The sequence below is a fragment of the Pelodiscus sinensis genome, chromosome 2 (genome assembly GCF_052426305.1).
Source record: "Pelodiscus sinensis isolate ZL-2025 chromosome 2, ASM5242630v1, whole genome shotgun sequence".
Classification (NCBI taxonomy): domain Eukaryota; kingdom Metazoa; phylum Chordata; order Testudines; family Trionychidae; genus Pelodiscus; species Pelodiscus sinensis.
In genome coordinates this window covers 264,005,590-264,030,781 of record NC_143053.1, presented here as the reverse complement: position 1 = coordinate 264,030,781, position 25,192 = coordinate 264,005,590, and the positions used below count along the sequence as shown (strand labels likewise).

Genomic DNA, 25,192 nt, shown 5'->3' with positions numbered 1-25,192 from the left:
CCCCTGGATGTGGATGGCAAGAAGGTGACGGGTTTCTGGGACACGGGGGCGGAGGTGACACTGGCCCGGCCCGACATAGTGGCCCCAGACCGTATGCTACCCGACACTCAGCTGACACTGAGGGGCATAGGCGGCACCCCCTTTAAGGTACCCGTAGCCAGGGTGCATCTGAAATGGGAGGCCAAGGAGGGCCCCAAGGAAGTGGGGGTGCACCCGCACTTGCCCACCGACGTGCTAATGGGGGGTGACCTAGAGGAGTGGCCAGATGGACCCCACAGGACGCTGGTCACCACCCGTAGCCAGAGCAAGCGAGGGGCTGGCAGCCCGGAACTTGAGGAGGTTCCCCAACAGGGGGCCCAGGGCCCCGTCCCAGCAGACCTAGAGTTGGACCTAGGCAGTGGGGGGAACCACGGCCCTGGCCCAGCCCCAGCCGCTGAATTCCAGGCGGAGGTGCGGGCGGATCCCTCCCTGCAGGCCCTGAGGGACCGGGCTGACCTGGGTGCTGCTCAACCCCTAGGAGGAGATTGCCAGGAGAAGTTCCGGTGGGAGAGGGGATTTCTGTACCGGGAATGGCTTTCCCCCGGGACGGTAGGCAAGTAGGGGCCCCAGCGGCAGCTGGTGGTTCCCCAAAGGTATCGCCGCAAGCTGCTACACCTGGCCCATGACATCCCGTTCTCGGGACACCAGGGGATCCGGCGCACGCGGCTGAGGCTGCTCCAAAACTTCTATTGGCCGGGGATGTTTGCAGCTGTCCAGCGGTACTGCCGGTCCTGCGACTCCTGCCAACGAGTGGGGAAGGCCCAAGACAGGAAGAAAGCTGCACTGAGACCCCTGCCCATCATAGAGGAGCCTTTCCAGAAGGTGGCGATGGATATTGTGGGGCCCTTCAGCAGAGCGACCCGGACAGGGAAGAAATACATCCTGGTGGTGGTGGACTTCGCCACCCGCTACCCCGAGGCCGTGGCCCTGCCCTCCATCGAGGCAGACACGGTGGCAGACGCCCTGCTGACCATTTTCAGCAGGGTGGGGTTTCCCCAGGAGGTTCTCACGGACCAGGGATCCAACTTCATGTCGGCCCTGCTCCGGTGCTTGTGGGAGAAGAGTGGGGTGCAACACACCTGGGCCTCGGCGTAGCACCCCCAGACCAACGGGTTGGTGGAGAGGTTCAATGGGACTCTGAAGCAGATGCTACGGACCTTTATGCACAAACACCCGCAGGACTGGGACAAGTACCCACCCCACCTGCTGTTTGCGTACAGGGAAGTGCCCCAGGAGTCCACAGGGTTCTCGCCGTTCGAGCTGTTATATGGGAGGCGAGTGAGGGGCCCCCTGGACTTACTGAAAGACGAGTGGGAGGGGAAGGTCTCCCCGGAGGGTGAGCCGGTCGTGGAATACGTCCTGACATTCCGGGAAAGACTTGCCGAGCTCATGGGCCTGGCCAGAGAGAACCTGAGCAGGGCCCAGAGGAAGCAGAAGGTCTGGTATGACCGCAATGCACGGGCCCGCGCCTACGCTACCGGGGACCAGGTGATGGTCCTGATCCCCGTGCGGAAGAACAAGCTGCAAGCCGCCTGGGACGGCCCCTTCAAGGTGGTTAAGCAGCTGAACGAGGTGAACTACGTGGTGGAGCTGACGGGCCGGACGCGCGGCCAGCGGGTGTATCATGTTAACATGATGAAGCTGTACTGGGACAGGGAGAACTTGGTGCTGGCCGTGTGTAAGCCCTGGGAGGAGCAGGGGGAGGATCCCCTGGTGGGCCTGTTCCCTGGGACTGGAGAGGACTCTTCGCTGGAGTCAATTTCCCTCTCGGACCAGCTCACCCCGGCCCAGCAGGCCGAGATCCGGGAGGTGCTGCGCTCCCACCAGCAGCTGTTCTCCAACAAGCCGGGTCTCACCAACCTGGCTGTCCACCGGGTGCAGACGGGCACTCACCCCCCGGTGCACTGCTCCCCATTCAGGGTCACAGGGAAAACAGCCCAGGACCTGGAGAGAGAGGTCCAGGACATGTTGGCCCTGGGGGTGATCCAGCCGTCCTCCAGCCCCTGGGCCTCTCCCGTGGTGCTGGTTCCCAAGAAGGACGGGTCGATCCGGTTCTGCGTGGACTACCGGAAGCTCAACGCCATCACGGTGTCCGACGCCTACCCGATGCCAAGGCCCGACGAGCTCCTGGACAAGCTGGGGGGAGCTCGCTACCTCACCACCCTGGACCTAACCAAGGGCTACTGGCAGGTGCTGCTAGACCAGGAGGCCAGACTGAAATCGGCTTTCATCACGCCACTGGGGCTCTATGAGTTCCTGGTCCTGCCCTTCGGCCTCAAAGGGGCGCCGGCCACCTTCCAGCGCCTGGTGGACCAGCTGCTGAGGGGAATGGAGAACTGTGCCCTAGCGTACATCGATGACATCTGCGTCTTCAGCCAGTCCTGGGAGGACCACGTGGTCCAGGTCAGCCAGGTACTGGATCGGCTGAGGGAGGCTGGGCTGACTGTAAAGGCTGGGAAGTGCAAGGTTGGAATGGCCGAAGTGTCCTACCTGGGCCATAAGGTGGGGAGAGGCTGCTTGAAGCCAGAGCCGGCCAAAGTGGAGGCCATCCGGGACTGGCCTGTGCCCCAGACCAAGAAGCAGGTCCAGGCTTTCATTGGGATGGCGGGGTACTACCGGAGGTTTGTGCCCAACTTCAGCTCCATCGCTGCCCCGATCACAGAGCTGTGCAGGAAGGGGAGGCCCGACAGGGTGGTCTGGACGGAGCAGTGCCAGGGGGCTCTCTGTGCACTGAAGGGAGCCCTGGCCAAGGCCCCAGTGCTGGTAAACCCAGACTTCGACAAGCCCTTTATCGTGTTTACGGACGCCTCGGACACCGGGCTGGGGGCGGTGCTGATGCAGGCGGACGAGAAAGGGGAACGTCACCCCATCGTGTACCTGAGCAGGAAGCTGCTGCCCCGGGAGCGGAGCTACGCGACCGTAGAGAGGGAATGCCTGGCCATGGTGTGGGCCCTGCAAAAGCTGCAGCCGTACCTGTTTGGCCGGTGTTTCATGGTGTTCACCGACCACTGCCCCCTGACCTGGCTACACCAGATGAAGGGGACCAACGCCAAGCTGCTGCGGTGGAGCCTGCTCCTGCAGGACTACGACATGGAAGTGACCCACGTCAAGGGGAGGCCAAAATCATCACCGACGTGCTGTCCCGTAGCGAGGGGCCCGAACTTCCCCAGGTCACGAGCGGAGTGACCCTGCTCAGTTCGCTCTCGGAGGGGGGAGAACTGTGACGTAGTGGGGGTACTTGCTGGGCTGTGGTGACCCCTGTTGTCTGGAGCAAGACCCAGCAGGGAAGGGGGGAGTCATTATGCAAAGGTGGCTCCAAACTGGTCTGACCAGCTGTGACGGCGCGTTGGGGGTTCCCCATCTCCTGCACCCCGAAATGGAACAAACAGACTTCACCAGCCGGTGGAATAGAGGAAGTTTATTGCCTCTCCAGGATACAGCACAGCACAGATGTAGTCTCGTCACAGAGCTGGGCTAGGATGCCTCAGGCCCCCTTGAGATGGGGGAGACTGGGCCCCTAAACTCCAGCCCCTTCTCCTAGGCTCTCCTCCATGCTCTCCCACAGTAACTAACTAAATTCCCTTGCAGCCCTGCCCCCCAGTCAGGGCAGCATTCCACCTTCCTTTGTTCCTCTCCATGGGGGGTGTCTGGCCACTGGTTCAACAAGTTTGGCCTTACCTCTGCCTAGCGAGGTTTTCCCTGCTGGGTCTTGCTCCAGACAGCAGGGGTCACCACAGCCCAGCAAGTACCCCCACTACGTCACAGTTCTCCCCCCTCCGAGAGCGAACTGAGCAGGGTCACTCCGCTCGTGACCTAGGGAAGTTCGGGTCCTCTGCGTGGGAACCCGCCCCGGGGACATGGGTGCTCCCCTTGACTCAGGCCGGCCGTGGCAAGGCCCCACATGAGCTGGCTTCCCTCTGTCCACTCGCCGCCCCGCTCCAGGGCGACTGGCGGAGGCCTGTCCTCGGGGGTCACACCCACCCTTCCGCTGGCCTTGATCTCTGGCCAGGGTCTCTCGGGCCGGGGCCATGAGCCCAGTGAGCCTTCTCTGGACAACCAGGGCGGCTTCCACCCCCGAAGCTCCATCCAGGGAGGTCTTCCCCTCCCATAACTCTCTCAGCAAGCCCAGAGGGTCTATCTGGGGTAGAGACCCCCAAGCCGCTTTCCTCCTGTCTTGGGCCTTCCCGCCCCTCTGGCAGGAGTCGCAGGACCGGCAGTACCGCTGCACGGCTGTAAAGATTCCCGGCCAATAGAAGTGCTGGAGCAGGTTCAGCCGGGTGCTCCGGATCCCCCGGTGGCCCCCAACGGGGACATCGTGGGCCAAATACAGCAGCTTGAGGCGATACTTTCGGGGGACGACCAGCTGCCGCTGGACCCCCCATGCCCTCGCCTTCCTGGGGGGGAGCCACTCACGGAACAGGAGCCCACGCTCCCGCAGGAATCTCTCCTGGCCACCTCTCCCCCGGGGCTGAGCTGCATGGAGGCCAGCCTGGTCCCTCAGCCTCTGCAAGGAGGGGTCTGCCTGCACCTCAGCCTGGAATTCAGCTGCTGAGGCAGGGATCGGGACCTGTCCCCCACCTCTGCCTAGGTCCGGAGTCCCAGCCTGGCTGGACCCCGTGTCCACTGGGATGGGACCCTGAGGACGCTGCCAGGAGTCCTTCCCTGGACCCACGTTGTCAGTCCCCCGCTGGCTCTGGCTCCGGGTAGTGACTAGAGCCCGCTGGGATTCATGGGGCCACTCCTCTAGGTCATTCCCCATCAGCACCTCAGTGGGTAAGTGCGGGTGCACCCCCACTTCCTTGAGGCCCTCCTTGGCCCCCCATTTCAGATGCACCCTGGCTACAGGCACCTTAAACGGGGACCCGTCTATGCCCTTCAGGGTCAGCTGCGCGTGGGGTAGTATCTGCTCCGGGGCCACTATGTCGGATCGGGCCAGAGTCACCTCCGCCCCCGTGTCCCAGAAGCCCGTCACCTTCCTACCATCCACCTCCAGGGGTATGAGGCACTCGCTCCGCAGGGGCCGTCCTGCCCCCACCCGGTACACGGAGAAATCCGCCTCCTGAGAATCAGACCTCCCAGGGGAGGTGCACTGAGCATCCTTCCCCTCTCTCTGAGCTGAGGTTTGCCTGCCAGCCCCTGCCTCTGGGGCAGCCTGCCCTTCCTCCCGCCCCAGCCAGTTAACCCCGGAAAGTCCCCGGTCCTGGGACCTGGTGCACTGAGCCCTCTTGTGGCCTTTTTGCCCACAGCGATGGCAAGTTAGGCTTTGGGCTGTCTCTGTCCAGGCCCTGGCTGGTTCTCTGGGGCACAGACGACCTGTTCCTTGGTCTCGCCCCGTAGTTGACTCCCTCCGTCGCTCAGCCGAGATCCGGTCTCTGCGCGGTTCCCTCTCTCTCCGGGACTCCCGTTCACACCCGGACCGGCTCTCCGTGAACTCATCCGCCAGTCTCCCGGCCTCCTGGGGGTTCTCTGGTCTCCGGTCCTTGAGCCACAGCCTCAGTTTGGGTGGGCATGCTTCATAGAACTGCTCCATCATGACCAGCTTGAGCAGCTCCTCTGCGGTCTGGGCTCCGACTCCAGACACCCACTTGCGGCAGTATTGCGCCAGGCGGGAGGCCAGGTCCACATAGGTCTCCCGTGGCCCTTTCTGTACCCCCCGGAACTTCTTCCTGTACATCTCGGGGGTCAGCCCGAACTTGTGCAGCAGGGCCTCCTTGACTCGGTTGTAATCCCCTGGCTGTAGGTCCTCCAGCTGACTGAGCACTCCGGCCGCCTCCTGGTTCAGTGCGGGGATGAGCTCCTGCAGCCAGTCAGCTGGGGGGACCCGTTGCAGTCCACAGGCCCTCTCAAAGGCACTGAGGAACCCGTCTATGTCACCCACGTCTTCAGTTGGGCCACCACGAGCCTCTCCAAGCGTCTGGCAGTCCTGGGACCTTGGGGCCCATCTGCACTTGGTGCAGCCGGTGCCCCGCCGGTTCTCCGCTCTGCCATGGCCAGCTCATGCTGTCGCTGCCTCTCTCGATCTTGGCGCTCCTTCTCTCGGTCCTCTACTTCCAATTCCTTGATCCGCAGCTGGATCTCCAGCCACCGCAGCTCCGCTGGGCTGGCCCCTGCCCTAGATGGGCTACGGCTTGCAGGCCTCCCGGGAGACGCTGTCTCATCTCTCCGTTGGGTTCCAGCGCTCCTCCCCCTCTCTGAGCCTGACACACTCTCAGGGGGGGTCTGGCTGCCTCCCCTGGGGACAAGATCCTGGCCCTGTGGCTGGTCATTATCTTCCAGCTGGGCAATCAGCTGGGCCTTGGTTGCTTTCTGCACAGGCAGGCCCCTCTCTCTGCACAGCCCCACCAGCTCTGCCTTCAAGAGTCGGGCGTAGGCCATCTGCCCGCTGGGCCCCTGGGTGCAGACTCACCAGTCTAGTGCTGCAGCGCCCCACGATTCCCAGGAACCGCTTCGCTCTGTCTCCAGCACGCCTGGCTCCAGGGCTCTTGCTTCTACTGCACCTTGTCGCTTGCCGCTGGAAGCTCCATCCACGGGGTGCAGTGCATCCCACTCCTGACACCAGTGTGACGGCGCGTTGGGGGTTCCCCGTCTCCTGCACCCCGAAATGGCACAAACAGACTTCACCAGCCGGTGGACTAGAGGAAGTTTATTGCCTCTCCAGGATACAGCACAGCACAGATGTAGTCTCGTCACAGAGCTGGGCTAGGATGCCTCAGGCCCCCTTGTGATGGGGGAGACTGGGCCCCTAAACTCCAGCCCCTTCTCCTAGGCTCTCCTCCATGCTCTCCCACAGTAACTAACTAAATTCCCTTGCAGCCCTGCCCCCCAGCCAGGGCAGCATCCACCTTCCTTTGTTCCTCTCCATGGGGGGTGTCTGGCCACTGGTTCAACAAGTTTGGCATTACCTCTGCCTAGCGAGGTTTTCCCTGCTGGGTCTTGCTCCAGGCAGCAGGGGTCACCACAGCCCAGCAAGTACCCCCACTACGTCACACCAGCCACCCCCCATGGGGAGAAACAAAGGAAGGTGGATGCCGCCCCTGGCTGGGGGGCAGGGCTGGAGGAGAGTTAGTTTTAGTTTGGGTCTGGGAGTATGGAGGAAGCAGCCTCAGCAACAGGCTGGGGGGTTTAGAAGCCCGACCCCCCCCCCATATCAAGGGGGGCTGAGGCATCCTACGCCTGTCCTGGGACCAGGTTACATCTGTGCTGGGCTGTGTCCTGGAGAGGCAATAAACTCCCCTGTTCTACTGGCTGGTGCAGTCTGTTGGTGCCATTTCAGGGGTGCAGGAGGCGGGGGACCCCAACACGCCGTCACACACGGCGCCCCCTGGAGCCCGGCTGGGGAAAGGACACGGCGCCCCCTGGGGCTGGGCTGGGGTAAGGGGTTGCAGTGGTGGAGTCCCCAGACTAATACACTGGGTAGTGCAGTGTGGGGAGGGGCTGGGCAGCCCCCTGGAGTAACGCGCTGGGCCGCGCGGCGTAGGGAGGGGCGGGCAGCCCCCTGGAGTAACGCGCTGGGCCGCGCGGCGTGGGGAGGGGCCGGGCAGCCCCCTGGAGTAACGCGCTGGGCCGCGCGGCGTAGGGAGGGGCGGGCAGCCCCCTGGAGTAACGCACTGGGCCGCGCAGCGTGGGGAGGGGCCGGGCAGCCCCCTGGAGTAACGCGCTGGGCCCCGCAGCGTGGGGAGGGGCGGGCAGCCCCCTGGAGTAACGCGCTGGGCCCCGCAGCCATGGGGAGGGGCTGGGCAGCCCCCTGGAATAACGCGCTGGGCCCCGCAGCGTAGGGAGGGGCCGGGCAGCCCCCTGGAGTAACGCGCTGGGCCCCGCAGCCATGGGGAGGGGCTGGGCAGCCCCCTGGAGTAACGCGCTGGGCCGCGCAGCGTGGGGAGGGGCCGGGCAGCCCCCTGGAGTAACGCGCTGGGCCGCGCAGCGTGGGGAGGGGCCGGGCAGCCCCCTGGAGTAACGCGCTGGGCCGCGCAGCGTGGGGAGGGGCCGGGCAGCCCCCTGGAGTAACGCGCTGGGCCGCGCAGCCATGGGGAGGGGCTGGGCAGCCCCCTGGAATAACGCGCTGGGCCCCGCAGCGTAGGGAGGGGCTGGGCAGCCCCCTGGAGTAACGCGCTGGGCCCCGCAGCCATGGGGAGGGGCTGGGCAGCCCCCTGGAGTAACGCGCTGGGCCGCGCAGCGTGGGGAGGGGCCGGGCAGCCCCCTGGAGTAACGCGCTGGGCCGCGCAGCGTGGGGAGGGGCCGGGCAGCCCCCTGGAGTAACGCGCTGGGCCGCGCAGCGTGGGGAGGGGCCGGGCAGCCCCCTGGAGTAACGCGCTGGGCCGCGCAGCGTGGGGAGGGGCCGGGCAGCCCCCTGGAGTAACGCGCTGGGCCGCGCAGCGTGGGGAGGGGCCGGGCAGCCCCCTGGAGTAACGCGCTGGGCCGCGCAGCGTGGGGAGGGGCCGGGCAGCCCCCTGGAGTAACGCGCTGGGCCCCGCAGCGTAGGGAGGGGCCGGGCAGCCCCCTGGAGTAACGCGCTGGGCCGCGCAGCGTGGGGAGGGGCCGGGCAGCCCCCTGGAGTAACGCGCTGGGCCGCGCAGCGTGGGGAGGGGCCGGGCAGCCCCCTGGAGTAACGCGCTGGGCCGCGCAGCGTGGGGAGGGGCCGGGCAGCCCCCTGGAGTAACGCGCTGGGACGCGCAGCGTGGGGAGGAGGCCGTGCAGCCCCCTGGAGTAACGCGCTGGGCCGCGCAGCGTGGGGAGGGGCCGGGCAGCCCCCTGGAGTAACGCGCTGGGCCGCGCAGCGTGGGGAGGGGCCGGGCAGCCCCCTGGAGTAACGCGCTGGGCCCCGCAGCGTAGGGAGGGGCTGGGCAGCCCCCTGGAGTAACGCGCTGGGCCCCGCAGCCATGGGGAGGGGCTGGGCAGCCCCCTGGAGTAACGCGCTGGGCCCCGCAGCGTAGGGAGGGGCTGGGCAGCCCCCTGGAGTAACGCGCCGGGCCGCGCAGCGTGGGGAGGGGCCGGGCAGCCCCCTGGAGTAACGCGCTGGGCCGCGCAGCGTGGGGAGGGGCCGGGCAGCCCCCTGGAGTAACGCGCTGGGCCGCGCAGCGTGGGGAGGGGCCGGGCAGCCCCCTGGAGTAACGCGCTGGGCCGCGCAGCGTGGGGAGGGGCCGGGCAGCCCCCTGGAGTAACGCGCTGGGCCCCGCAGCGTGGGGAGGAGGCTGGCAGCCCGTGGTGGGTAAAGAACACGTCAGGAGCTATTTAGAAGAGCTAACCCTACACACATCCATGGGCCCGGGTTTAATGCACCCGAGGGTGCTGAGAAAGTTGGCAAATGTCATTGCGCAGCCTTTGGCCGTTATCTTTGAGACGTTCGCCATCGGGGCTTTTTTGCACAAAACGAATCTGAGCTGTCTCCACTGGCCCTCTTGCGCCAAAGGACTTTTGCCCGAACGGAGCAGCGTGGTATTTCTGCGGGAAACGCTGATTTCTGACGTGAGATCGTCAGTGTTCTTGCGGAAATTCAAGCGGCCGGTGTAGACAGCTGGCAAGTTTTTCTGCAAAAGCAGCTGATTTTCTGGAAAAACTTGCCAGTCTAGACCCAGCCCTGAGTGTTGTGTCCAGTTCTGGGCCCCCCACTACAGGAAGGACGCGGACGCATTGGAGAGGGTCCAGTGGAGGGCGACCGAAATGCTGAGGGGGCTGGAGCACATGACCTATGAGGAGAGGCTGAGGGAGTTGGGGCTGTTTAGTCTGCAGAAGAGCAGAGTGAGGGGGGATTTGAGAGCAGCCCGTAACTCCCCGCAGGGAGTTTGCCATAGTGGGGCTGTCGTCTACCTTGTCATTCTTTCTTCACGCTGGTGCTGCATTCACCATTTGTCTTACGGGGTTCTGGGTGATCCTACTGGCCTGTGCTGCTCCGTAGTGATGCTGTCTGCGTGCCTCAGTTTCCCCAGGCCCTGCAGCACTAGCTGCATGAGGTGGTTGATGGGTAGCCAAGTTACTCTAGAACAGGAAAACGTAACCAATGGCCCTGCAGCACCTTAGAGCCTAACAAACAAGACCGAGGACACCATGAGCTTTCGCGAGTACAGCCCACGTCAGAGGGGCAGGCTGGGCGGGGGTGACTCCCTGGGGAAGTACGGTCAGTGTCTCTCGTCCTGAGGCCCAGGGCTCAGCACATTGGGCCTGGAGCAGCCTCGTCTGGGCTGGGGGGAGCAAGGGGGCTGAGGGGCCCGGGAACCCTTCCCCCTCAGAGGAATAAGGCTGGCTGCTCTGGCTCCTGTCCGAGAGCCAAACCCTTCTGGGCTACCTGCCGCCCGAGTCACACCTGGGGCAACGTGGGGAACCCCCGGCACGTCACAGAAAGAGGAGCAAGGGGCTCCCGGTGCCGTGGGGGGGTCTAGGAAAAGCTCTTTCCCTGGGAAGGGGGAAGCGCTGGGCTGGGCTCCCCAGGGGTGTTTAACTCCCCCCTTGGCCAAGCCCTGGCTGGGCGGATGGAGTCGGGCTGGTCCTGCCTTGGGCAGGGGGCGGGACTCGGTGGCTGCCGGGGTCTCTGCCCGACCTGGGATTCCATGAGGGGATTTTTAACCCTGCCCCCAACCACTCCTGTACCCCCCACATCCAAGCTGCCCCACTGCAGGAGGCCCCTGCCATCAGGCTGGACCCAGGGCAGAGGGGCCAGTATCAGGAGTCATTGGGCTCGGCCCTGGATAGGGCAGCCCCACACCGGAGCCCCTCCTGGCTACTCGCCTGCACCCTGCTGCACAGGAGTTTTCTCGCTCGCTCGCTCTCTCCCTCCTCCCCCTCAGCCAGGGAGCTCACCCCACACGCTGCGGGGGGAGGAGTCACACACACAGAGAGCGCCCCTCGGCCGGGGAGCTCACCCTACACGCTGCGGGGGGAGGAGTCACACACACAGAGCGCCCCTCGGCCGGGGAGCTCACCCTACACGCTGCGGGGGGAGGAGTCACACACACAGAGCGCCCCTCGGCCGGGGAGCTCACCCCACACGCTGCGGGGGGAGGAGTCACACACACAGAGCGCCCCTCGGCCGGGGAGCTCACCCCACACGCTGCGGGGGGAGGAGTCACACACACAGAGCGCCCCTCGGCCGGGGAGCTCACCCCACACGCTGCGGGGGGAGGAGTCACACACACAGAGCGCCCCTCGGCCGGGGAGCTCACCCTACACGCTGCGGGGGGAGGAGTCACACACACAGAGCGCCCCTCGGCCGGGGAGCTCACCCCACACGCTGCGGGGGGAGGAGTCACACACACAGAGCGCCCCTCGGCCGGGGAGCTCACCCTACACGCTGCGGGGGGAGGAGTCACACACACAGAGCGCCCCGCGGCCGGGGAGCTCACCCCACACGCTGCGGGGGGAGGAGTCACACACACACAGAGCGCCCCGCGGCCGGGGAGCTCACCCCACACGCTGCGGGGGGAGGAGTCACACACACACACAGAGCGCCCCTCGGCCGGGGAGCTCACCCTACACGCTACAGGGGGGCCGGGGCAGGGTGGAGGACACACAGGGTTACAGAGCGTGCCCCTGGGCTACAGCTCTCACCACAGCGGGGCAATTGGGACCCTCTCTCCCTGAGCACCCAAAGGGGGGGGGGGAGGGAGAACCCCTTGTCTCCCCGCCCCCCCAGCCCAGCCTAGCCCTGCCACCAGGCACCCCCACCCAATGCTCCAGCGCCTGGGGGAGGGGGGCGAGGAGTCCAGCCCCACCCCACACCCTGTGTGGGATGGAGGCGTGGCCAGATGAGGTAATGGTCCAATCACCATGGTAACGCTATGGGGCTGGTTGGCCCTGGTACCCCCCAGCCCAGCAGACAGAGGCGACAGCTCCTGGCTTTTATTGGAGGGCAGGACACAGCATGAGCCAGCGCTGGGCCCCCCGCCTGGGCCCTGCCCCACAGCAGGGGAGGGGGCTGAGCTGGGCCGGGCCGGCGGAGGCAGGAGGCGCGCGGGCCCCGGACAGTGGCACCAGGCTGCTCCGCTCAGGGCTGCTCCGCGGCCTGCCTGCGAACGAGCTCGGCGTAGAGCCCGCCCCGCCGCAGCAGCTCGCCGTGGGTCCCGACCTGCGGGGAGACGGGGGTCAGGGGAGCCAGCCCCGCCCACCTACTGCCCCCCAGCCCCGCGCAGCCGCCAGCCCCGCCCACCTACTGCCCCCCAGCCCCACCCACCTGCTGCCCCCCCGCCCCGCCGCTAGCCCCGCCCGCCTGCTGCCCCGCCCCGGCCGCCAGCCCCGCCCGCCTGCTGCCCCCCCGCCCCGCCCAGCCACAGCCCCGCCCCAGCCGCCTGCTGCCCCCCCGCCCCACCCAGCCGCCAGCCCCGCCCGCCTGCTGCACCCCAGCTCCCATATGCAGCCCTGCCCAGCCCCTCCCTCCATCCAGCCCGGGATCCCGCAGCCCCCCCGGCCCCCTCACCTCGGCCACGCGGCCCTGGGCCAGCACCACGATGAGGTCGGCGCCCTGGATGGTGCTGAGCCGGTGGGCGATGAGCAGCACCGTGCGCCCGGCCCCCGCCCGCTCCAGCGCCTCCTGCACGGCCTGCTCGGCCCCCGCGTCCAGCGCGCTCGTGGCCTCGTCCAGGATCAGCACGGCCGGGTCCTTGAGCAGGGCCCGCGCGATGGCCACCCGCTGCTTCTGCCCCCCCGACAGCGTCACGCCGCGCTCGCCTGTGGGGCGCAGGGCTCAGCGCCGGCCCCCCCAGCCCCCCAGCCGCCGCCCCTCAGCCCCTCCCCCGGGCCCGCCGGCCCCCCAGCTGCAGCCCCCAGCCCCCCCTCTCCCGGCCCCGCCGGCCTCCCCCCAGCCCCTCCCCCAGTCCCGCCAGCTCCCCCGCCCCATGACCGTCGGCCCCCCCAGCCCCTTGGCCAGGCCCCGCCCCGGCCGCCTGCTACCCCCGCGCTCACCCACGATGGTGCCGTAGCCGTGGGGGAAGCTTCGGATGAAGCCGTCGGCGTTGGCCAGCCGGGCTGCGGCCCAGACCTCGGCGTCCGAGGCCCCCGGCTTGCCGAAGCGGATGTTCTCCAGGATGCTCGTTGCAAAGAGCACCGGCTCCTGGGCGGGGGCAGGTTTGCGTCTCATGCCCCTCCCGCTGCCCCCCCACGCCTCTGCCCCCTCCCGCCCCCCCCCCACGCCCCGTTCCCAGCTGCACCCCACGCCGCTGCCCCCTCCCACCACCCAGGCCCCGTTCCCAGCTGCGCCCCACGCCCCTCTGCCCCCTCCCACCACCCAGGCCCCGTTCCCAGCTGCGCCCCACGCCCCTCTGCCCCCTCCCACCACCCAGGCCCCGTTCCCAGCTGCGCCCCACGCCCCTCTGCCCCCTCCCACCACCCAGGCCCCGTTCCCAGCTGCACCCCACGCCGCTGCCCCCTCCCACCACCCAGGCCCCGTTCCCAGCTGCGCCCCACGCCCCTCTGCCCCCTCCCACCACCCAGGCCCCGTTCCCAGCTGCGCCCCACGCCCCTCTGCCCCCTCCCACCACCCAGGCCCCGTTCCCAGCTGCGCCCCACGCCTCTGCCCCCTCCCGCCCCCCCCACGCCCCGTTCCCAGCTGCACCCCACGCCGCTGCCCCCTCCCACCACCCAGGCCCCGTTCCCAGCTGCGCCCCACGCCCCTCTGCCCCCTCCCACCACCCAGGCCCCGTTCCCAGCTGCGCCCCACGCCCCTCTGCCCCCTCCCACCACCCAGGCCCCGTTCCCAGCTGCGCCCCACGCCCCTCTGCCCCCTCCCACCACCCAGGCCCCGTTCCCAGCTGCGCCCCACGCCCCTCTGCTCCCTCCCACCACCCAGGCCCCGTTCCCAGCTGCGCCCCACGCCCCTCTGCCCCCTCCCACCACCCAGGCCCCGTTCCCAGCTGCCCCCCACGCCGCTGCCCCCTCCCACCACCCAGGCCCCGTTCCCAGCTGCGCCCCACGCCCCTCTGCCCCCTCCCACCACCCAGGCCCCGTTCCCAGCTGCGCCCCACGCCCCTCTGCCCCCTCCCACCACCCAGGCCCCGTTCCCAGCTGCGCCCCACGCCCCTCTGCCCCCTCCCACCACCCAGGCCCCGTTCCCAGCTGCGCCCCACGCCCCTCTGCCCCCTCCCACCACCCAGGCCCCGTTCCCAGCTGCGCCCCACGCCCCTCTGCTCCCTCCCACCACCCAGGCCCCGTTCCCAGCTGCGCCCCACGCCCCTCTGCCCCCTCCCACCACCCAGGCCCCGTTCCCAGCTGCGCCCCACGCCGCTGCCCCCTCCCACCACCCAGGCCCCGTTCCCAGCTGCGCCCCACGCCCCTCTGCCCCCTCCCACCACCCAGGCCCCGTTCCCAGCTGCGCCCCACGCCCCTCTGCCCCCTCCCACCACCCAGGCCCCGTTCCCAGCTGCCCCCCACGCCGCTGCCCCCTCCCACCACCCAGGCCCCGTTCCCAGCTGCCCCCGCTACCCCCTCTGGCCTGGTCCTCTGCCCGCACCTGGCTGATGAAGCCGATGACTTGGCCCCGCAGCCACGAGGGGTCCAGGGCGCAGAGGTCGCGTCCGTCCAGCGTGATGGCCCCTCGCGTGGGCTCATAGAACCGCTCCAGCAGCGCCGCCACCGTGGACTTGCCTGCAGGGCGAGGGGAGAGCTGCAGTGGCCCCACGGCCCGGCCCCCTCTCCCAGAGCCTGCAGGGCACCGGCAGCCCCGGCGCAGGCGGGCAGTGGAGGCTACGAGGCTAGTGGGGGAAGGCTGCCCTCAGCCAGGGGAGAGCCCTGTGTGGTCTGGTCCCAGCCCGGCTCCCTGCCACACCCCCCAGGACGGATTCGAGGGGGCAGCCCGGTACCTCCTCCCGACTCGCCCACGATGGCCACGGTCTTGCACGGGGGCACGGTCAGGCTGAAGTTGCGCAGCACCTGGTAGCTGGGGCGCGTGGGGTAGCTGTGGGAAGAGCAGAGACGTCAGCCCGGGCACAGCGGGACAGGCCCTAGGAGAACCCGGAGGCTTGCGACGAGGAGCACGGGGGGCAGGGCGGAGGGAGGGGCACCGGCAGGGACTGCTGGTTGGAGTGAGAGGCACTGCCAGGGCTGTGGGCAGGGGCTGGAGCAAGGGGCCCCAGTAGGGCTCGGAGGGGGGCAGGGAGCACGGGCAGTGGATCTGAGTGAGGGGCACCAGCAGGGCTGTGGGCAAGAATGAGGGGCACCGGCGGGCGAGGGATCCGAGCGGGGGGCGCAGGCGGGCGGGGCCGGGGGCAGGGCGGGGGATCCGAGCGGGGGGCGCCGGCGGGCGAGGGCGGGGGATCTGAGCAGGGGATCCGAGCGGGGGGCGCCAGCGGGCGAGGGCGGGGGATCCGAGCAGGGGATCCAAGTGGGGGGCGCCGGCAGGCAGGCGGGGGCAGGGCGGGGGATCCGAGCGGGGGGCGCCGGCAGGCAGGCGGGGGCAGGGCGGGGGATCCGAGCGGGGGGCTCCGGCAGGCGGGCGGGGGCAGGGCGGGGGATCCGAGCGGGGGGCTCCGGCAGGCGGGCGGGGGCAGGGCGGGGGATCCGAGCGAGGGATCCGAGCAGGGGGCGCCGGCAGGCGGGGGATCCGAGCGAGGGATCCGAGCAGGGGGCGCCGGCAGGCGGGCGGGGGCAGGGCGGGGGATCCGAGCAGGGGGCGCCGGCGGGCGGGACCGGGGGCAGGGCGGGGGGTCCGAGCGGGGGGCGCCGGCGGGCGGGGCCAGGGGCAGGGCGGGGGGTCCGAGCAGGGGGCGCCGGCGGGCGGGGCCAGGGGCAGGGCGGGGGGTCCGAGCGGGGGGCGCCGGCGGGCGAGGGTGGGGGATCCGAGCGGGGGATCCGAGCGGGGGGCGCCGGCGGGCGGGGCCAGGGGCAGGGCGGGGGGTCCGAGCGGGGGGCGCCGGCGGGCGAGGGCGACAGGTGCCACACCCCCGGTGCCACACCCCAGGCGGCCCGGCCGTGCTCACCTGAAGCTGACATCGCGGAAGCAGATCTGGCCCAGCAGGGCCTGGGGGGGGATCCGGGCCCCTCCGCACAGGGACACGCTCGGCTTCAGGGTCATGAACTCGAAGACGCGGCCTCCGGCGCTCAGGCCGCGCACGACCTGCAGGGCCCATGGGACGCGTCGGGACTCTCGGCCGGGGCGTTATTGCTGCTCCGAGATCCAGCGCGGGCGGGGTCGGACGTGGACATCGGAGTCAGGCCGGCAGCCTCAGACCCCGCGGGGTACCCAGGCCCTGACCCCCAGCTCTCGGCTCAGTCTCCTCTTCATGTTGGCCCAGCCCAGGCTGCCCCCGTGTCCCAGCCACGGCTCACTCACTCCCCCGGGCAGCCCCCCCCTTCAAACCCCTGCCCCTGGCCAGGCCATGGCCTAGGTGCCTGCCACCGGGCAGGGCTGCCCCCCAGCGTGTGCAGAGCAGCACAGGCCGCCCAGCCCGCCCAGCGACCGGGAACCAGAGAGGGCCCAGGGGGACCCGCCCGGCACCACACGCTCGGTGTCAGGGTCCTGGACTCGAAGACGCGGCCTCAGCGATGGGCTGCCCAAGGCTCCGTCTGCACGGCCCCGACGGCCACAGGGCTCCTGTGCAGGCCTGGCCCTCCCTCAGCCCACCCCAGCCTGGGCCAGCACCCGAACCCGCACTGCTGGCCCTCCTGTCGGGTTCCCAGCCGGGCGGCAGCAGGACGCGCAGCTAACCGAGCCCGGCAGGAGTCAGCCAGCGGGGCGGCCAAGCGTACAGGCCGGGTCCTGTCCCGGAGCCTGCTGCCAGGAGCCCTCAGCAGCCCTGCCGGCACCGGCACCCCGGGCAGGGTGCGCAGAGCGGGGCTGAGCCGGCCGGACGCCGGGCCCCCCCCCGGCAGGCTGCGCAGAGCCGGCCAGACGCCGGGCCCCCCCTCCCCCGGGCAGGCTGCGCAGAGCCGGCCGGACGCCGGGCCCCCCGGGCAGGCTGCGCAGAGCCGGCCGGACGCCGGGCGCCCGCCCCCCCCCCCCCCCCGGCAGGCTGCGCAGAGCCGGCCGGACGCCGGGCGCCCGCCCCCCCCCCCCCCCCGGCAGGCTGCGCAGAGCCGGCCGGACGCCGGGCGCCCGCCCCCCCCCCCCCCCCGGCAGGCTGCGCAGAGCCGGCCAGACGCCGGGCCCCCCCCCCCCCCGGGCAGGCTGCGCAGAGCCGGCCGGACGCCGGGCGCCCGCCCCCCCCCCCGGCAGGCTGCGCAGAGCCGGCCGGACGCCGGGCCCCCCCCCCCCCGGGCAGGCTGCGCAGAGCCGGCCGGACGCCGGGCCCCCCCCCCCCCGGGCAGGCTGCGCAGAGCCGGCCGGACGCCGGGCCCCCCCCCCCGGCAGGCTGCGCAGAGCCGGCCGGACGCCGGGCCCCCCCCCCGGCAGGCTGCGCAGAGCCGGCCGGACGCCGGGCCCCCCCCCCGGCAGGCTGCGCAGAGCCGGCCGGACGCCGGGCCCCCCCCCGGGCAGGCTGCGCAGAGCCGGCCGGACGCCGGGCCCCCCCCCGGGCAGGCTGCGCAGAGCCGGCCGGACGCTGGACCCCCCCCCCGGGCAGGCTGCTCAGAGCCGGCCGGACGCCGGGCCCCCCCCCGGCAGGCTGCGCAGAGCCGGCCGGACGCTGGACCCCCCCCGGGCAGGCTGCGCAGAGCCGGCCGGACGCCGGGCCCCCCCCCGGGCAGGCTGCTCAGAGCCGGCCGGACGCCGGGCCCCCTACCTGTCCGAAGAGGACGGAGACGTTGGCCAGGGACCTGCCGGGACAAGGCGAGAGGGGGTCTGCTCAGCAGGGGTCGCGGGGAGCCCCCCCAGGCGCACGGCCCATGACCTTTGCTCTCTGACCTTTGCACTGTCTGCGAAGCCACCAGGAAGGACATGAGGTCTCCAGGCGACAGCTCGTCCCCCGCCAGGAGGGAGCCCCCCACGCAGATGGTGCCCAGCACGATGCCTGCAGGGCAGAGGGGCGCAGCGCGTCAGGGCCCCGCCGGGGGCACACGGCCCCACACTGCGGGGGGGGGCCACTCACCGTTCAGCACCACGTTGGACAGGCCCTGGAAGATGGCGATGCCCACGCCCAGCGTCTGGTTCAGCCGGCTCGAGGCGTCCACCTCCCGGCTGTACAGGCTGCAAGGCGGGCAGAGGGCAGGGCTGGCGGCTGCAAGGCCCTTGTTAGCACCCCGCCCCCTGGCGCCTCCCCCGCACAGCACCCACCCCCCGGGGCCAGGCAGGGGGGCCACAGCCCCTCCCTCACGCAGCGCCCTTCCCGGGGCCGGGCCGAGAGATTCAGCCCCCCGTCGTGCAGCGCCCCCCGGGGCCGGGCCTGGGCAGCAGGGAGCGTGTGCATGAGGGACGGCAGGACTGGAGCCGGGGGCAGGGTGGGGACCAGAGCCGCTGGCCAGGACTCACGCCAGCTCCGTGTCCTCCATGGCAAATGCCCGCACGGTGCGCACGTTCCCCAGCGCCTCGTCTGCCACACCCGTGGCCTTGGCCACCTGCGGAGAGGGGGTCACATGCCGGGACTGGCTTCTCCTGCGCAGGGCCAATCGCTGGGGCCCTCCAGGTCTGGAGGGGGCCCGGGGGATGGCGCAGCTGGCACTGCCCCTGGTCTGTGCGGTTAGGAGCGCTGGCTCCGGGTGGCTCTCGCCCCTTCGCCCTGGGGGAGCAGCGGGGCTGGGCAGTGAGCACAAGGGAGTCTGGCCCCGGGCCGTGGGAGGGGCCGGGAACGGCCAGACCCGCCCGGCAGCCAGGCTGGGGCCTGTCCATGTTCCACACCAGTCTGCAGCTGCCCCCTTCCGCAGCGGGGCCAACACGCGTCCCGCCTGGCCCAGCAGACAAGAGGGGCCCTGGAGGGTTCTCCCCCAAGGCAGCTGCCGGCCCCGGGCCGGGCCGGGCGGGCGGGGCCCCGGGCCGGGCCGGGCGGGCGGGGCCCCGGGCCGGGCCGGGCGGGCGGGGCCCCGGGCCGGGCCGGGCGGGCGGGGCCCCGGGCCGGGCCGGGCGGGCGGGGCCCCGGGCCGGGCCGGGCGGGCGGGGCCCCGGGCCGGGCCGGGCGGGCGGGGCCCCGGGCCGGGCCGGGCGGGCGGGGCCCCGGGCCGGGCCGGGCGGGCGGGGCCCCGGGCCGGGCCGGGCGGGCGGGGCCCCGGGCCGGGCCGGGCGGGCGGGGCCCCGGGCCGGGCCGGGCGGGCGGGGCCCCGGGCCGGGCCGGGCGGGCGGGGCCCCGGGCCGGGCGGGCGGGGCCCCGGGCCGGGCGGGCGGGGCCCCGGGCCGGGCGGGCGGGGCCCCGGGCCGGGCCGGGCGGGCGTTACCTGCTCCTGGGCCCGGCGGGACATGCTGCGCAGGAAGGAGCCAATGAGGGCGCCGGTGCCCACCAGGCTGGGCACCACAACCAGCAGGAGCCCGGTCAGCTTGGGTGAGAGCAGGTAGAGCGAGACGAAGCAGCCCACGGTCTGCGTGACGCTGCGCAGGCCCTGCGAGCACAGAGCCAGTCAGTGGGGCCCCAGCCCCCCCGAGGGCCCGTGTGACGGCGCGATGGGGTTCCCCGCCTCCTGCACCCCCGAAGGGCACGAACAGACTCCCCCAGCCAGTAGAATAGAGGTGGTTTATTGCCTCTCCAGGACACAGCACAGCACAGATGTCATCAGGTTCCAGGGCAGGCCTAGGATGCCTCAGCCCCCCTTGATATGGGGCAGGGGTCTCGGCTTCTAAACCCCCCAGCCTGTTGCTGAGGCTGCTTCCTCCATGCTCCCAGCCAGAAACTAACTAACCCTCCTCCAGCCCTGCCCCCCAGCCAGGGCAGCATCCCCCTTCCTTTGTCCCTCTCCATGGGGGGTAGCTGGTCCCACCGGTTGAGAGATCCCTTTGCATAATGACCCCTCCCTGTCCTGGGCTGTGGTACCGGCGGCAGCCAGTGGGGTTACCACAGACCCATAGAAACCAGCCAGGTCCCCCCCACTACGGCACAGCCCGGCACCCGCCGGCACTGAGCTCCCCCCGGGCGGGCCAGGCCGGGCTCCCGCGGGCTCACCTGGGAGATGGTGAGTTTGAAGGAGGATTTGAACTCCTGGACGTCCGCCGTGAGCCGGTTCACCAGCTGCCCCGTCCGGTTGGCATCGAAGAAGGCCATGTCCTGCCTGCGGGGCGAGAAGGGAGGGGGGGGCCTGAGGGAGCTGCTGCCTCCCACCCCCCAAACATGCCCCGTGCCCCAGCCCGCCCCCACGGGGACTTACCGCAGCAGCGCGGCGAACAGGGCCTTGCGCATGCTGCCGGCCACCTGCTCCCCGACCCGCGCCAGCAGCACGATGTAGCCGACCGTCAGCAGCCCCTGGGACAGAGGAAAGGGCCGGGCGGCTCCAGCTCCGCTCAGCACGGTGACCTGCCCCCGGCACCGGGCGCCCCAGGACAGCCGCGGAGCTGGGATCCCGCCGCAGGCTCCTGGGAGGGGGTTACGCAGCTGTGCCGCCTGCCCGCGCCGGGGACGCACGGCCCACCCCCACCTCCCTCGGCCGAGCCCCGGCCCCATCGCACCCGGGGAGGGTCGCTCCGCCTGAGCAGAGCACCGGGAGGAGCTCTCCAGCCAGGCGCTCCTTGGCCAGTCCTGCCCCCGGCCGCCCACTCCCATCTGTTGCCCCCCGGCGAGCCCTCCCGTCTGCCCTGCCCGGGCCAAGCCCCCCCCCCCCGCCGGCGAGCCCTCCCGTCTGCCCTGCCCGGGCCAAGCCCCCCCCCCCCGCCGGCGAGCCCTCCGGCTCTGTCCAAGCCCCCGCCCCCCGGCGAGCCCTCCCGTCTGCCCTGCCCGGGCCAAGCCCCCGCCCCCCCCCGGCGAGCCCTCCCGTCTGCCCTGCCCGGGCCAAGCCCCCCCCCCCCCCGGCGAGCCCTCCCATCTGCCCTGCCCGGGCCAAGCCCCCCCCCCCCGCCGGCGAGCCCTCCGGCTCTGTCCAAGCCCCGCCCCCCGGCGAGCCCTCCCGTCTGCCCTGCCCGGGCCAAGCCCCCCCCCCCCCCCGGCGAGCCCTCCCGTCTGCCCTGCCCGGGCCAAGCCCCCGCCCCCCGGCGAGCCCTCCCGTCTGCCCTGCCCGGGCCAAGCCCCCCCCCCCCCCCGCCGGCGAGCCCTCCGGCTCTGTCCAAGCCCCCGCCCCCCCCGGCGAGCCCTCCCGTCTGCCCTGCCCTGCCCAAGCCCCCCCCCCCCCCCCGCCGGCGAGCCCTCCGGCTCTGTCCAAGCCCCCGCCCCCCGGCGAGCCCTCCCGTCTGCCCTGCCCGGGCCAAGCCCCCCCCCCCCCCCGGCGAGCCCTCCCGTCTGCCCTGCCCGGGCCAAGCCCCTGCCCCCCCGGCGAGCCCTCCCGTCTGCCCTGCCCGGGCCAAGCCCCTCCCCCCCCCGGCGAGCCCTCCGGCTCTCTCCTGTCCAAGCCCCTCCCCCCCCGGCGAGCCCTCCGGCTCTCTCCTGTCCAAGCCCCTCCCCCCCCCGGCGAGCCCTCCGGCTCTCTCCTGTCCAAGCCCCTCCCCCCCCGGCGAGCCCTCCGGCTCTCTCCTGTCCAAGCCCCTCCCCCCCCGGCGAGCCCTCCGGCTCTCTCCTGTCCAAGCCCCTCCCCCCCCCGGCGAGCCCTCCGGCTCTCTCCTGTCCAAGCCCCTCCCCCCCCGGCGAGCCCTCCGGCTCTCTCCTGTCCGGGCCAAGCCCCGGGGCTGCACACAGGGTCTGGGGCAGGGATGTTAAGGGCTAGTTGACACAGAACCCTAGAGCACTGGGACTGGCAGGGACCGTAAGAGATCGAGTCCCGTCCCCAGCCCTCATGGCAGGACCCAGCACCACCTGGAGCATCCCTGAAGGGCGACCGGCTAGCTGACCAGTCGCTCCCCCCTTGCTGTCTGTCAGATAGAGGCAGCAGGGGAGAGGCGGGGGCTGGGCCCTGCGCTGCCCCTTTGAAGCGCCACGGTGGCGCCGCCCTATCGATGCCAAAACGTGTCGACGACTCGATTAGTCAGTTACACGATGAATATCCTTAGTCGGGGAGGCTGCAAGCCTGGCTTCTACAACGGCATCAGGCCACCCTCCACCCCCGCCCGGAGCCTCCCCACACCCCCGCGGCGCCAGGCGCTGCAGGGAGCAGAGATCTCGGGGGCTGCCGGCTGTGAGCCCCCCGTCCTGGGCGGCGCCGTGACCGTACAGCCCGGCCGGCAGCCTCTGTTCCCCTCCAGAGCGCGCGCCTGGATTGATCAGCCGGGAACGTCACCGCCTGCCCTGCTGCCCTTTCGCCCTCTGGGCCCAGCTCGCCAAGATCCCCGTCAGCTGCAAGGGCTGCTTCCCCGCTGTGCAGAGCCACACGCCCTTCGTCCTGCCCTGGCCCTGGCCCACCCCGGGGGCCTGCGCCTTCAGCCGCTGCGGCGGGGCCCTCGGGAAAGGCCGAATAAGCGCTGGCAGCCGGGTCAACATGACTTTGCCTGGCGGGAATCCTCCTGCGGGGACCCTGTCAAGCCCCGACCCTCCAGGGCTCCACTCGACACTTCAGCCAGCTGGTCAGGCACAGGTGCGAGGCCGGCCAGCCGGGACCCCCCAGGGAGTGGCTGCGCATTTGTGGGGCAGGGGGCTGAGAGCCCAGCCCGCCCCTTACCTGCAGGCTGTAGAGCAGGAGCAGCCGAAGGGCCGGCCGGCGCACCTCACGCAGGTAGTTCCCAACTCGCTGCTGGGCGCAGCGGGACACCACGTTCACCAGCTCCCCCAGGAGCAAGGGGATCCGGATGTTGAGCAGGGCCGTGCCCAAAGCAAACTGCAGGCAGAGGGAGCGATCAGAGCCCAGCGCTGGCCCCGGGACAGCATGGGGCAGAGAGGGCCTGGAGCCGGGGCAGCCGGGCCCCTCCCTCCGAGCACAAGGAGCGGTGGTCTCTCTCGTTTTGTCCGGCCTCGTGCGCAATACATTTTACTCTGTGCGCCGAGGCACGTGCGAAGGGCACCACCAGCAGAAACACGTGGGCGCTCTGCCCCCGCGCGCCCGGCTCCCCGGCAGGGAGGCGCTTACCACGACGGCCACCGACAGGGCCAGCAGCTGTGGGCGAAGGAACTTCCAGAACTCAGCCCAGTCGAAGTGCGGCTCCGGCGCGGGGCTGGCGGGGGCCAGGGCGGGGCTCCCAGCCCCCTGGCAGCGAGCTCCTCTGGCCCGGAGCGCCAGCCCCAGCCCCAGGCAGGCTGGCCCCAGCAGGAGCGCGGTGGCCCGGCGCGGCGGGCGGGGCAGGGCGGGGGGGGGCCTGGCGAGGCAGCAGGACAGTCCGGGGCCATGGGCTGCGCGCCTGCGAGGAGATGGGAGGGGTGAAGAGCCCGCCGGGGCCGGGGGGGGCAGAGAGCCAGCGAGCCCCGGAGCCCCTCCCCCCCCCGCCAGCCAGCGAGCCCCGGAGCTCCTCCCCCCCCCCGCCAGCCAGCGAGCCCCGGAGCTCCTCCCCCCCCCCCGCCAGCCAGCGAGCCCCGGAGCCAGCCAGCGAGCCCCGGAGCCCCTCCCCCCCCCGCCAGCCAGCAAGCCCCGGAGCCCCTCCCCCCCCGCCAGCCAGCGAGCCCCGGAGCTCCTCCCCCCCCCCCCGCCAGCCAGCGAGCCCCGGAGCTCCTCCCCCCCCCCCCGCCAGCCAGCGAGCCCCGGAGCCAGCCAGCGAGCCCCGGAGCCCCTCCCCCCCCGCCAGCCAGCGAGCCCCGGAGCCCCTCCCCCCCCGCCAGCCAGCGAGCCCCGGAGCCCCTCCCCCCCCCGCCAGCCAGCGAGCCCCGGAGCCCCTCCCCCCCCGCCAGCCAGCGAGCCCCGGAGCCCCTCCCCCCCCGCCAGCCAGCGAGCCCCGGAGCCCCTCCCCCCCCCCGCCAGCCAGCGAGCCCCGGAGCCCCTCCCCCCCCCCGCCAGCCAGCGAGCCCCGAACCCCTCCCCCCCGCCAGCCAGCGAGCCCCGGAGCCCCTCCCCCCCCCGCCAGCCAGCGAGCCCCGGAGCCCCTCCCCCCCCCGCCAGCCAGCGAGCCCCGGAGCCCCTCCCCCCCCCAGCGAGCCCCGGAGCCCCTCCCCCCCCGCCAGCCAGCGAGCCCCGGAGCCAGCGAGCCCCTCCCCCCGCCAGCCAGCGAGCCCCGGGGGGGCGCGACACGGGGGGGCACCAAGGCCCCCGACAGCCCCCAGGCCCGGTCTGGCCCCCCCGCTGGCCCCCATTGACCCCCCTGAGGCGGACCCAGGTGTCCGGGGCGGGCGGGTCCCGGCGGGGGGGCGCAGCGCGGGGGGGACCCAGCAGCCCCCGCGCCCCGCCCGGAACAGCAGGAGAAGCATGGCCGTGCCGCCGGCCCACAATGCACCGCGCCGCAGAGATACGCGCGGACCCCGCCCTCCGGCCAGAGCCCCGCCCCTCCCCGCGCGGACCCCGCCCTCCGGCCAGAGCCCCGCCCCTCCCCGCGCGGACCCCGCCCTCCGGCCAGAGCCACGCCCCGCCCCGCCCCTCCCGCGCGGACCCCGCCCTCCGGCCAGAGCCCCGCCCCTCCCGCGCGGCCCCCGCCCTCCGGCCAGAGCCCCGCCCCTCCCCGCGCGGACCCCGCCCTCCGGCCAGAGCCCCGCCCCTCCCCGCGCGGACCCCGCCCTCCGGCCAGAGCCCCGCCCCGCCCCCCCGCCCCGCGCGGACCCCGCCCTCCGGCCAGAGCCCCGCCCCTCCCGCGCGGACCCCGCCCTCCGGCCAGAGCCCCGCCCCTCCCGCGCGGACCCCGCCCTCCGGCCAGAGCCCCGCCCCTCCCCGCGCGGACCCCGCCCTCCGGCCAGAGCCCCGCCCCGCCCCTCCCGCGCGGACCCCGCCCTCCGGCCAGAGCCCCGCCCCTCCCCGCGCGGACCCCGCCCTCCGGCCAGAGCCCCGCCCCTCCCGCGCGGACCCCGCCCTCCGGCCAGAGCCCCGCCCCTCCCGCGCGGACCCCGCCCTCCGGCCAGAGCCCCGCCCCTCCCCGCGCGGACCCCGCCCTCCGGCCAGAGTCCCGCCTCTCCCCGCGTGGACCCCGCCCTCCGGCCAGAGCCCCGCCCCTCCCCGCGCGGACCCCGCCCTCCGGCCAGAGCCCCGCCTCTCCCCGCGCGACCCCGCCCTCCGGCCAGAGCCCCGCCCCTCCCCGCGCGGACCCCGCCCTCCGGCCAGAGCCCCGCCCCTCCCCGCGCGGACCCCGCCCTCCGGCCAGAGCCCCGCCCCTCCCCGCGTGGACCCCGCCCTCCGGCCAGAGCCCACGCTCCGTGACTGGTGGCGGGGGTGGGATGCATCCGGCAGCAAGTGA

General features: G+C 72.4%; 1 protein-coding gene across 1 annotated transcript; it reads right to left on the bottom strand.

The window, feature by feature from the left end:
- Positions 1–11,853: 11,853 nt before the first annotated feature.
- Positions 11,854–24,275, bottom strand: ABCB8 (ATP binding cassette subfamily B member 8). The gene is made up of 16 exons (XM_089776862.1): positions 24,124–24,275; positions 22,954–23,221; positions 22,549–22,704; positions 20,179–20,273; positions 19,977–20,082; positions 19,258–19,419; positions 18,362–18,447; positions 17,982–18,079; positions 17,798–17,903; positions 17,676–17,709; positions 15,936–16,072; positions 14,820–14,914; positions 14,471–14,604; positions 12,928–13,075; positions 12,443–12,693; positions 11,854–12,094 (listed from the first exon to the last, which is right to left on the bottom strand). The coding sequence occupies exons 1-16, from the start codon at positions 24,216–24,218 to the stop codon at positions 12,014–12,016; spliced, it is 2,052 nt and encodes a 683-aa protein (XP_089632988.1). The 5' UTR covers positions 24,219–24,275; the 3' UTR covers positions 11,854–12,013.
- Positions 24,276–25,192: the final 917 nt, after the last annotated feature.

What these genes read in the sequence shown, in the direction of transcription:
- ABCB8 (XM_089776862.1), bottom strand. Translation starts at nt 24,218, where the DNA reads ATGCTTCTCCTGCTGTTCCGGGCGGGGCGCGGGGGCTGCTGGGTCCCC. An exon ending in CCCGCCGGGCCCAGGAGCAG is followed by an intron (nt 18,448 to 19,257) that starts GTAACGCCCGCC and finishes CCCTCTCCGCAG; the next exon opens with GTGGCCAAGGCCACGGGTGT. An exon ending in ATGGAGGACACGGAGCTGGC is followed by an intron (nt 18,080 to 18,361) that starts GTGAGTCCTGGC and finishes CCCGCCTTGCAG; the next exon opens with CCTGTACAGCCGGGAGGTGG.